This window comes from Mus caroli, chromosome 19, assembly GCF_900094665.2.
Source record: "Mus caroli chromosome 19, CAROLI_EIJ_v1.1, whole genome shotgun sequence".
Classification (NCBI taxonomy): domain Eukaryota; kingdom Metazoa; phylum Chordata; class Mammalia; order Rodentia; family Muridae; genus Mus; species Mus caroli.
This window is the reverse complement of record NC_034588.1, coordinates 33123462-33136537: the sequence shown is the minus strand read 5'-3', so window position 1 is coordinate 33136537 and position 13076 is coordinate 33123462. Positions and strand designations below refer to the sequence as shown.

Genomic DNA, 13076 nt, shown 5'->3' with positions numbered 1-13076 from the left:
ACAATGTATCTAAACTACTCCAGAGAAAGTAACTGTCCTTAGATTGGTCCATTATGCCGCACTAGAGTCCTTACTCATTACAGGGCTTGACATAACTTGTGCACAGGCCCTAAATCTACTTGTGTTTTTCTTTTTAAAAGGTTATTAGTATTGAGGGCTGGAGAGATGGCTCAGAAGTTTAAAGAGCACTGACTGCTCTTCCAGAGATCCTGAGTTCAATTCCCAGCAACCACATAGTGGCTCACAACCATCTGTAATGGGATCCGACGCCCTCTTTTGGTGTCGGAAGACAGCTACAGTGTACTCATAAGTATAAAATAAATAAATCTTTTTTAAAAAAGGTTATTAGTATTAAAAGGGCCTAAAGAAAATGAATTCCAGATACTATACACATAGTATTTAAAAGTGTCTGGATTTAAGTGACTTTTGGAAATCATTTAATTCCTATTTCACAGGTAAGGACAGTGGAGTCACTTGAGAGTCATAAAAGTCGGAAGCTGACAAGTAACAGAAGGGTGCTGGCTGGGCTATGGAGATGGCTCAGCCATACAGTAGACTTAAATTTGATTCTCATGGTAGTACAGGCTTTTAATCCTAGCATTGAGGAGGTGGACACAGGCAGGTCTCTGGAATTTGCTGGCCAAACTCCAGATCAGTTGAGAGAGACCCTGAAGTGTAGAAAATGCCTTGAAAGTTGTCCACTGACATCCACTGCATGAGTATACATGTGCATACATGTACACACTTGAACTTGTACACACATGTGTATCCAAACACACAAAAAATGTACACACATGCACACAGGCTTTGCCCAAAATGAAATCAGACATGAGAATCTGAAGAATATATCTCCACAAGTACACAGATGCAATTTTCTTATATGCAATATCTTTGGCTGCTCATTGACTTTGCTAATGTTATTTGTTTTTGCTGCTTAGTGAATCCCAAGTTAATATTTCTGTGTTAGATTTAGTGAAGAGAACACTATTTATAAAAGTTCAACATATCTGGACTGAGAAGATGCCTCAGTTGGTAAAGTGTTTGATGCATAGGCAGGAGAACTGGGGTTTGTATCCAGACACCCAGGTAATTGGCCAGTGTAGCTAAGTGGTGAGGGGAGACCTTTTCTTACAAACTAACATGGAGAACAAATGAGGAAGTGTAGCAGGAATGGCAGGGCTGCTTCTACACCCAAGAACACAGACATCAAAAATCTACACTTCATTATGTAACTGAAAATATAGGCTTTAATAGATATGGGAAAGGAATCAGAAGTCTCAGAATCATACATATTAAAGGTTAGAACTACAAAGAAGAATTACTCAAATTACTTGTTATAAAAACATACTTGAACAGATCACTTGTTGAGTGGCTGTATACCCCTTCTACTATATTTGATATTTTACTATATTAAAACGTTCTTATGATACAGGTACTTGTGGTGGCTACTCTTGGTTGCCAACTTGACACATGTGGAAAAGAGAACTTCAGCTGAAGTACTGCCTCCATCAGACTGGTCTGTGAGCACATCTATGATGCATTTCCTTGATTGCTAATTAATGCAGGAGGGCTCAGCCTACTGTGAGGAGTACTATCCCTAGGCAGGTGGGAGTGAGCTGTTCAAGGAAAAGAGCTGAACATGAGCCTGGGAACAAGCCAGTAAGACAGCTCCTCCATAGTTTCTGCTCCAGGTTCCTTCCTGTCTATGTTCCTAACTGGTTTGCACTGATGATGGGCTATAAGATATAACAAACCTTTTCCTCTCCCACCTTGTCTATGGAGTTTATCATAGCAACAGCAAAGCAAACTAGAACAATACCTACACTTCACTGTACAGATGAGGAACCTGAAATGCCATTCATTCTCAAGTTCACAGACCATGAGAAACAGTTAAAAATTCCACTCTAATGAGTATCAAGTCTATACCTGTAAATCACTACATCACAGAATCTCTAGCTATAGTAGCCTTCATAGAGGCAGACTTCCAATATCCTAACAATTTGGGGAAGACTTCCGGGTGTTTTCCCTTCTCCCTTCCTTTATTATCCTGTCTTAATAAAAACAAAGCCTCTAGGAACACTGTTTAGTTCACTTGTGAGATTTTGAAATAATACTAAAATAATTTAGTTAAATTGCTATGCAACTGCTAAAGAGAGAAACATAGTGTTGGAAGCTAAATCAATCCAATTCCAAGAAATGAAACCTGAGCTGATATAGTTGAAACAGCCTGGCTAGCCAAGGACAAAATGGAAAGCAGTACTTCCAGCCTAAGTCTGATGCACAGTGAGGATGAAGAAACTGTCGAATAAGTTATGCGAGAAATAGACAATGTAAAATGTTTCAAATTTCAAAAAACATCTTGGCACCTCACTCTAAGTCAGAGGGCTTATTGGAAGAACATCTTAGGATGATTTAGACACATATACAGTTTGTGAGTAACTAGACAAGGAGCCAAGGCTCACTAACAAACATGTTTTATATGATAAATTAATTGGCGTTTTCTAATGGGGCTTTGTATACAGCAATGAACAATACAAGGGTAAAACTGTATGTGAGATACTATAGGAAGTAAAGAATAAGTGATGAAAGTAGGAAAATCCAGAAGAAAGCAGTGTATTAAAAACGAAGTGGGAGGGCTAGAGACATGATTCAGTAGTTAAGAGCACTGATTGCTCTTCCAAAGACCCAGCATTGATTCCCAAAACCCACGTGGCAGCTTACAACCATCTGTATGTAACCCCAGTTTCAAGGGATCTGACACTCTCTTCTGGCCTCCATGAATACCAGGCAAACACATGGTGCACAGACATTCATGCATGCATAAAACACACAAGATAATTTAAAAGAAAAAGAAAACTAAGAAAGTTATAAAAACTCAAGAATATGAAATAATAGAGAATGTGTCTATCCCAATGATTACAAAATCTTCAAACAGATTCAATGGAATGGCATGGCAGAAATCACCTGAATGAACTGACAAATGAATGGGAAGCTAGAGAATGAAGGCAGTGACAAGAACTGCCAATAAACTTGGCTAAAGTTAGGGGCTGGGGGGTGGGGAGGATGGAGACGGGAAAGTTAAAGAATATTACACCTTCTTAAACTTAAGACTACAACTGACTTGCAGGGTGTTCAGTCTTCTTAACTGGAGTTCTACAGTTGACTACTAGAGATGAAATCTTGGAACACGGCCAGCCTGCAAACAGTGGGCTGTGTGTGTTGAAGAATAGACAGTAGGAGGATACTCAACCAGCTGTTACAGAGTGAAGCACAAAGACCTGGGAGCTGGAGGGGCAGGGAACTGAACTTTAACAGCTCATTGAGAGAAAAATACACTAAGAACACTTCAAGCTAGCACACTAAGTAATAGAATTCATTCCCTGGGCAGAGATTGCCCAGGAATTTATTAGAAAGTTCAGTATTTCAAGCAGCAGCAAAGTGTTATGTAGTAACTACACTAAATTGCATTTTGCTAACACATAAGGGCCTCCATAAATTTCTGATCATAAAAATCATAAAAATATGTAGGTAATATGTAAGATTATAATATTAAATAATCTTAAAAAGTTAAATACAAAAATATTTACAATACCTGTTCCACTTGTAATAACATGTAATCATATATATTCAAGCTTATTTTCATTGAATATTTGAATTACCACTTTCAAAATTTACTGAGGAACAGTATCTGAGTCAAATTTCTAATTTCTTAAATCATATTTTTCTTTTATACACCAGAGGAGGGGTATTCAGTTTTCATTAAGTGCCAATTTCTGTTGTACACAAAATTTTAGTACAATTTACTTTGATTATCCTCCATCCTCCAAAACTGCTTTAGAAGATAGACATTTCTGTTTACACTCTAACATACACAATACCTGATAAAGGTATAGTTGCCTCTGTTCCATCACACACTGCTATAATATGGTAACATCTCCCCCCATCTTACAGTCTCTGGAATAAAATATTTTAAATTGAATTTCTAGGGTCTACAAAATCCAACCTTCAGCCTCAAGGAATCAGGATGGACTACCTATACCTATGATGAGTATAAAAACCACTTTTACAAAAGAATAAATGACTTCCTGAGGTATTCAGTAAAGGCTATTATGTCAAATGAGTAGTGTTTTATGTTTTAAATTATTGTCAATTTCTAAAATAAACTCTCCTAGTTACCAGTCAGGATCATATGAGACATAAGACCTCAAGTGCATTTAGAATCTGTTAAAGAATTATTTCAGGTCTTGAAACCAGGCAAAAATATGTTCTTTTCCCACAGCTAAGATGCTAGATCCAAAGTACTAATTTTACAATCTTCCTTTAAAATATGGAGTCAGCTACTCTTAAGTTGTAAATGTTCTTCTTAAGCTAAATAGCACCAGCACAAAGTAGAATTTTAGTATGAACCATATCTTTTAAAGGACACTAAGAAATAAAGATAATATTCTTTAAAATAACTTTTATTATTGCCTAATTGGCACAAGGTAGTTCACTTTCATCTTAACAAGACTCTAAGCCCAAAATAACATTATTTTCCACTATAAAGGTCACAATGCAATTAATCTAGAGACACCTGATAAGTGACCATCAGTCCTGAAGCACTGAGCTCCAGTGTTCATTGACCATCAGAAAGTAAGGCTCTCTGAGCTTTATTCATTCACTTCAGAACACACACACACACACAAGCACTGAAGCTTCAGCAAGATACTTCTTTTAGGCTTTAGGTTTGTGTGTACCTCTGTGCATAGGTGTGTACACATTTGTGCAAGTATTCCAAGACAAGAGAGCATCAGATCCTCTGCAGCTGGAGTCATAGGAAATTGTGAGCCATCTGACTTGGATGCTGGGAAATGAATTCCAGTCCTCTGGAAGAGCAGTCAGTGCTCTTACCCACTGAGCCATCTCTCTAGACCCAAACACTCCTTTTAGAATAAGGTCACAATTCTACATCTAATTATTAAGAATCATGTTGTTCTTTAATAAAAGCATATGAATTAACTTCAAATTAACTATTGTACCTCTTATAACAACTTCAAGAATGATTTTTTCAATTCAGCCTAATTAGTAAAATTTCTATTAGTTTTATATTTAAATCATACATTCAAATGTATTCATTCCAGTCTGTGATCTGCACACCTGCCCTCCTGGTACTGGGGATGGAACATGACTTTGTGCATGCTAGCAAAGTGCTCTACCATTGGGCTACACGCCACCCCCGCCCTAAACAATATTTTAACTGTGCCACACTGATCTCTCTTAATGTTGGGATATCAACTTAAAACAAGTAGTTATTTATACAAGGCTAACCATAAAACATTTTAACCAGGGCTGGAGAGTTGGCTCAATGGTCAAAGGGCACTTGTTCTTGTTGAAGACCCAGGTTCGATCGATTCCTACCACCACATTGAGGCTTACCACCTCCTTAGGCGAGCACATAAATGGTGTACAAATGCAGACACATAAAATAATAAAACAAAAGACACAAAAATATTTTAATTCAATTATTCTTTAATTTAAAAAATTTATTAGATATTTTCTTTATTTACATTTCAAATGTTATCCCCTTTCCTGGTTTCCCCTCTGAAAACCCCCTATCCCCTATGTGCTCTCCCCTTCCCCTGCTCACCAACCCACCCACTCCTGCTTCCCTGCCCTGGCATTCCCCTACACAGGAGCATTGAGCCTTCACAGGACCAAGGGCTTCTCCTCCCACTGATGATCAACAAGGCCATCTTCTGCTACATATGCAGCTAGAGCCATGTGTACTCTTTGCTTAGTGGTTTAGTTCCTGGGAGCTCTGGGGGTACTGGTTGGTTCATACTGTTGTTCCTCCTATGGGGTTGCAAACCCCTTCAACTCCTTCAGTCCTTTCTCTAGCTTCTCCATTGGGGACCCCGTGCTTAGTCCAATGTTCGGCTACAAGCATCCGCTTCTGTATATGTCAGGCACTGGCAGAGCCTCTCAGGAGACAGCAATAATCAGGATCCTGTCAGCAAGCACTTGTTGGCATCCACAATAGTGTCTGGGTTTGGTAACTATATATGGGATGGATCCCCAGGTGGGGCAGTCTCTGGATGGCCTATCCTTCAGTCTCTGCTCCACACTTTGTCTCTGTAACTCCTCCCATGGGTATTTTGTTCCCCCTTCTAAGAAGGACTTAAGTATCCACACTTTGGTCTTCCTTCCTCTTGAACTTCACATGGTCTGTGAATTGTATCTTGGGTATTCTGAGCTTTTGGGCTAATATCCACTTATCAGTGAGTACATACCATGTGTACTTTTTGACAGAAAACTATTTTAAAACAAAAATTTAATCCATACATACGACTGTAATGCTAGAAAAAAGTAGGTGAAAAACAGAAACCAAAGCTTCCCAGAGTCTTCTCAGCTCCACCCACTTCCTCATTCATCCACTGTTGATCTTTTTCTTCTCAACTCTAAAAATAAGCAAGTTAATTTTAAAATGCAACAGAGAAGTTGCTAATTTTGATAACACTAGGCTATATTCCCCTATGGAGTTATTTTTCTTCTTCAAAAAGAAATTCATCTAAACTCTTACATTGAAGAGTTCAGATTGCAAGGTATCCCTTAATTTTGTGTGGACTGGAACGAGATAGATGGGTAAAGGCAACAGATACAGATCTTGAGACTTGATACAGAGGGCTGGTAAGAAAAATGCCCAAATAATAGGAATAGATTTCTCACTACAGATGTAGCTTTTTCATGTGCATTATTCTAGATTTCATATCTATTATGTGAGAGGTAGGTATTAGTATTGTTTTCCTCATTTTATAGACAAAGAATTAAAAATAGCAAAGTGGTCTCACAGTTGACATTTTGGGGGCATTCTCTGGTTCACAATTTACAAGCATGTTTTTCTCCAATTGCTAAATATAGTCGAATTATTTGTGTTCTAAATCCTGAATTAAACATGAATGGGAGAATGAGCAGATGTGCATTCTGGCCTTGCAGCCAAAAGAAAAAAAAAGAAAAAGAGTTGAGAGACTTTATAATCCACTCAAAATTAGACATCCAGAATATGTATTTATATAGCTACCAGCCTTCTTTTCTTAACTGAAAACTCTTTAAGTACTATTTTAATCTCTCTTTAAGAGGTTATTTTTACTTTATCAGATTGCTTTGTTTTATATAGAACTTAAAACTACATATTCATAACATTAAAACCAAATGATCATATATCTAGAATATATTTATTTGACATAATATTCCTACATTTGGAAAAAAAATTGAATTAATATATTGCTGGACCACATCCTCTTTTTCAAATTGGAATTACTGCTTTAGGTAGAGGCTCTGTGTGCCACATCTTGCCACCAGAGAGCGCTCAGAATTGGGGAGAGAATTTTGAAACAACCTTTGCAGCTCACTATCATTTTACCCTTTGGCAATATACAAGAAATCTGATTCCCACATCTGTCCCAGAAGATGGGATAATACTCTATCCATGAGGTTGTCGTGTGGCTTTCTATTGTATTAACTGACTAAATGACACATGAAAAATGTATAGTACAGAATATGCACTCAACAGTTATATTATTTACATATGCTTTTTTGAAAAAGAGGAGAGACAGATAGACTGACTGATTCACTGACAGACTGGCTCACTATGTAGTCTTGACTGTCCTACAGCTCAAGAGTCTGGTCTACCTTTATCTCCCAAAAGTGCTAGGCTGGAAGCATGGACCACTAAGTCAGGTCATATGTATTTTAAAAAATCTTTAGTTTATTAAATTATGTAAGATACATTCACTATTATTTTTTCATTCTCTCCCTACATCACCTCATTTAGAATATGATAGACAAAATGCACAAAAGGTTACATATATAAGACTGTTCAAAATGCTAAGCTGTGCAGAGTTTAGGTAAACACACACACACACACACACACACACAACATTTTTTAAAAATGTTACTGGCTAGACTGTTTTATTTTAATATGCTTCCTCTTCCTCTTCCTCTTTTCCTCTTCTTCTTCCTTCTCTTCCTCCTTTTTCTGCCTTCTTTTCCTTTCCATCCTCTTCCTCCTCTTCCTCTTCTTCTTCCTCCTGAGAAACCCTTTCTGAAACTAAGTCTTTTTTCCCCTGTATTCATCCTTCTATCTTTCATTACTGTCACCGAGGTTCCACACTGTGTGGGTTCTTTTACTCTGTACAGTTAATCCTGTGGTCAGCACTCCAGTGGGTGTGCTCACCATCTCAATCGTGAACCACAACCCTCCTTCCTTCACTTTCTTCCTCCTACTTCCTCCAGTTTAACTACACACTACCAGCAACTTCATTATGTTGTTCCTCTATTCAAGGAATTCCAAAGGCTTCCCATTAACCACAGTGGAAATGTCCAACCTTCTCCAGCCCTCTCGCATCCTTACATAACTCCTCGGCAAGTTTCCATTGGGCTTGTTTTATTGTTACTTAATTTATTTTTCTCTTTAAGGCCTCTCAAGTTATTTTCCCCACTGTTTACATATTCCTTTTGCTCGTTCAGATTCTATCATTCCTTCAATGGCCAGCCAGCTTAAATAATTACCTTTACTTCAAGGCCTTTCTTCATGGTTCTGCACACACTGATCATCTCCATATTGCAAACTGTTTCTGTAGCTTATTGTGGCTTTTTCTGGGGAGGGGGGAGTTCCAGTGGGCTTTTATTGAGATCATTTAACAAAAAGAAATAAGATTTTACCAACCATCTTTTCTGAACCATGTATAAACTTTGTAAGGACTCTGGTCCATAGACATGTACATACAATGTAACACATCCCAACAAAAACATACTACACCCCCACCCCCCTGAACATTTGCCAATTAAACAGAAAGCCAAGTTTCCCTTTCCCCTAATCGTTTTCAGAATTTTCAGTCCCCACTGTTTAAAGTGGGACTGGTCCTGTGTAACTAGGAACATTAGAATTACTGTGGCTTTGACATACTGATGTGTTTGCTATCCATTAGCCCCAGGTCACCGGAGGTGCGACATTCTGGTTAAGCCTTGTCTGTGTTTCTACCCCAGTTAGTGCAAAGCTAAGCATGACATATGTTCAGTGACTGGTAGCTCCATCGTGGTCCAGAGGTTCCAGCAAGCCCATTCATACACAACACAAACTTGTCACTCTTGTCCTCTGCATACACCTTGTGTTTTCCCTTAAATGCTTCTACTGCTTACTTGACACAGTTCCTCATCTTCTATTTGAGGGCAAGCTTCCCTTTGAATTCCAAACTAGGGATGGAAATGTAGCTCAGTGATAGAATGCATGTGCACAAAGCCCTGAGTTTGATCTTCAGCAAAATACATATGTACACACACGTACATTCACACTCACGCATGTGCACACACATAGTTTAAACTGATTTCACCTCTCTAGTTATATAAAATTTATCTTTTTTTGAATCTATTTAATTCCTTGGTATATTCCATTCCATTGAGAACTGCTCTTTCCCATTCAGCTCATTTAATACTGAAGGAAGCAATAAAACTCATCCCTACTTGCCACAGTTAATTCTGCTTCTCCTTTGTGTATTTTTTCCTTTATTTACCATGTTTTTCTAATATTTGTATTAAATCACTAATTTACATATTTGTCTTCATTTCAGTCTGCCAGCCTTAGTGAATTCAGTATGTCTAATTTCCATCACCTGGGGCCTCTTGAGCATCTCTCACTGAGACACTTAAACAGCCATTCCTTTCACTAACCCCTGTCCCCCATCTTTCATAGAATCACTTTGACAGCTATTGCTAAACAGATTTGGGATGAGGATGTAGTTTTAAAACACAGATTGCTGAGCTGTGCTCATAGCTTTTAATTCAGTACATTAGAGCATCAGTGTTCACTCTTAGTTTTATCAAGAAGTTAAAAGAAAAATATGTCTCCAGTCTCAGAAATTCTGATTTAAAAAGCTTGCATTTGGGCCGGGCGTGGTGGCGCATGCCTTTAGTCCCAGCACTTGGGAGGCAGAGGCAGGCAGATTTCTGAGTTCGAGGCCAGCCTGGTCTACAAAGTGAGTTCCAGGACAGCTAGGGCTATACAGAGAAACCCTGTCTCGAAAAAACAAAACAAACAAACAACAACAACAACAAAAAAAAAGCTTGCATTTAGGCTGTCATAGTGCTTCCCAGTTGATTTTTACTGTACATCAAATTGAAAACTGGTGTCTTAGGGTGGGATGTGAGTCAGGACCAACATCCTACCAAAGTAACTCTCCAGTCAGTCTCGTTTGAGGCCTGTGTCAGGAATCTTCTGAATGGAATTTGGCATAGAGGTAGTATCAGAATTTACAGTTTCTACCATTCTCTCTCCCATCATGGCACCCCTCTTTAAATATTCAGAATATAGCTTATATTTTTTGGCCTTATTAGGATCAGCATAATCTGACCTCTGTTTTAGTGAGCTGTCACTCTTACTTGTTTCTACACCGTCATAACCATGGCACAGTAATTTTCTGGGAAAAAAAAACCCCACATGATTACAGGGCCACTTGAATTGAAATATAAACTCAAGTTGGAAGGGTGGAGCTACTAATTTGGGTAAAAAGGAAGGATCACTAAAAGGGCCCCCAAAGTTCCTGATGTCAATTAGGATACTAAACAAACCTTGAGTTCTACTTAAGCCCTACAGAGTCTGGAAATAAACTAGGAGGCAATAAACTGTCTTTCTCTTTTCACCACATTCCATCAAGCCTTCCCCACTCCACTGGAGAATCCGGTCATCCCAGATACCCTGGCTTTCCTCATCTTCAGATGTCAGCATATTTTTTCCTTAGGCTTTTTATCATGATGCCTCAAAATTTCAGCTCTGAAAATCCTCTTGAAAAATATGCAATACATACTTGCATTTTTCTCTTAAAATTCCCATTGAAAAATCCAACAGCAGTATCAATGTCAAAAGAAAATTTAAGGCACCACCAGAAACTGCCTCAGAATCCCAAGTTTTCTATTCCAAACTGTTTTTATCCTCCATGTTCAAAGATTTTTAAAAAATTCTTAAACTATAGGCTTTTTGACTAGTCCACATCCTGAAAAAGAGTGTCTTTGCAATTCACTTGGTAGCACAAATGTGGATATGCCTTGAAATGCCATAAGGCAAGTAAAAGTTTTTTAACCTTATTCCACTGAACAGAACAGACAATACATTGTCTACAGTTCTAGATAGTACTGATGCCAGGAAATTGGCCAGGACTTCACTGTAGTTATTACATGTGGTAATACTTAAAAGGATTACTTTCTTAAAATCTGAAAAACTTGAAATTACTAAGACCTATGTGCTTCAGAGAACAAATGTTAGACTTCCAGCCACACTGTATCAGCTTCTGAAAGTTCCAAACCTTTCTTTCAGTTCCACTGAAATTATATGTAAATAATATAGATAAATAATAGACATTATTTGCTATATATAATATATTCTTCATTATATATAAATAATCTGGGGAAAGGTACTAGCTGTTAGAAACTAAACTCATTGCTTCTAAAAGCAGGTGATACCTTTTCCCTCTTAATAACCACCTTAGGAAAAAACTGCCAAAGTGTAGGGTGACGACCAACACCAGGTCACATGTATATATGACCTCCATACACATAGACCCATACTCACACGTATACACACACTAGACACATACCCAGACTTGAAACAAACAAACTACATTGGCATTAAGAAATCCTACATAAAAAGCTGTGAAAACCCTGTGCACCAACAGACTACAATGTGAATGACAAATTGCTTCAAAGCATCTCCCAAGGTAATTCCTAACTACAGCTGCAATTTACCAATCAGTTGTAGTTATGCTTTTAAAATGTGTGTCATTGCTGTCCACAATTTGCTGCGCTGACTTAGGATAAAAGAGTTGTCTTTAACAATTTCCAGTCATTACAGGCTTCAGACATTTTTGAGAAACCTACCAAATCATAACATTATTCTGATACTAATACTTTATAAAGAAGAGTGAGCTATTTTAGTGAGTTCTTAGTCATTTAGGAGGGCGGCTTCTAGAAACTAATTGCAAGTAGAAAATTTTCAAATGTATAATATTCCCTAAACTTTTACTATTTTGTCACGTACAGATGCGTTGACAAGTCATAATCTTTAAATACATGAAAGCAAACTTGCCCAAAGTATTTAAATACTATGTCAAATAAAAATGTCAAAACCAGAAGTTAATCATAAAGCAACCAGATTCCCAACCACTAAGTACAAACAGGGGGAAGGGAGAGAGGGGATGATGTCCCATGACATCATTTGGCAGTATGGAGTTTGAAGGCTGAGGGCGCCTTCCAAATTAACCCTTGCAAAAACCAGCTGGGAAATTACCACGCTTAAGCTTGGATAGCCGAGTTTTAAAAGAAGAAAAAGCCTCGCTCCTTCAAATCACACGTCAGTACCGTATGAAAAAAAAAATAAATAAAAGCATCCAGGGAGGCATCTGCCTCCCACTACCCGGATAGCAACGGAAAGGTCAGAATTAGGAGGAAACTCCTCTCTGAGACTGTTCAACCCGAGGGGAGAAAGGACCGCAAAAGCGAAGGGAAGCGCTGCCTTGGCGCCCACGGGCAGGCTCTCCCCCTCAGGGAAAACCTCCCTGACGCCCAACTGGCACCCATGCTCATCCAACAGAGGATGCCGACCCTCCGCAGAAAGTCGGGAGCCAGACCCCCGAAAACAAGCAAACACCCAGCATCAGGCAGCGGACCCCACTCCCAGAGCGTGGAAGGCGCGGTTCCCAAGTGGTGGCCGTTGCCCTCGAGGCGCGACTTCCCTGTCGTCCCCTCTCCAGGCCGCCTTCAACCCACCGCCCGGGGCGCCCCCCGGCCCCCGCCGCACCTACCGCGGCTGCGCCGGCCGTCACGATGGGCGGCAGCTTCTCGCGCTCCGGCTCTTTCCCCTTCTTCTCCTCCGCGGCGGCCGCGGCTACCGCCGGCGGCGCTCTGGGCGAGAGATCCCGAGCCGCCTCACTCATGTCTGGCCGGGCGGCTGAGGCGCGAGGCGGCGGCGGCAGCGGCGGCCGGACTGCAGCCGGGGCGGGCGCTGCTGCTGCTGCTGCTGCCGCGGCCGCGAGAGGGCTCCTTCCAACCGC

General features: G+C 39.5%; 1 protein-coding gene across 6 annotated transcripts in view; it reads right to left on the bottom strand.

Moving 5' to 3' along the window:
• The window catches only part of Hectd2 (HECT domain E3 ubiquitin protein ligase 2), a 96692-nt gene that overhangs the window by 53746 nt on the left and 29870 nt on the right, over positions 1-13076 (bottom strand). For 2 of the 6 annotated variants that reach the window (XR_003835564.1, XM_021151530.2), the window contains exon 1: positions 12828-13059. The exons of 2 other annotated variants lie outside the window; for them this stretch is intronic. Coding sequence is in view for 3 of the 4 variants with exons in the window: in XM_021151530.2 (XP_021007189.1) it covers positions 12828-12959 (132 nt within the window). In the remaining variant the exon portion in view is untranslated. Of the gene's footprint in view, positions 1-12827; positions 13071-13076 lie in introns of those variants that run through there. 2 more of the 6 variants (XM_021151526.1, XM_021151527.1) reach the window with 1 other exon arrangement.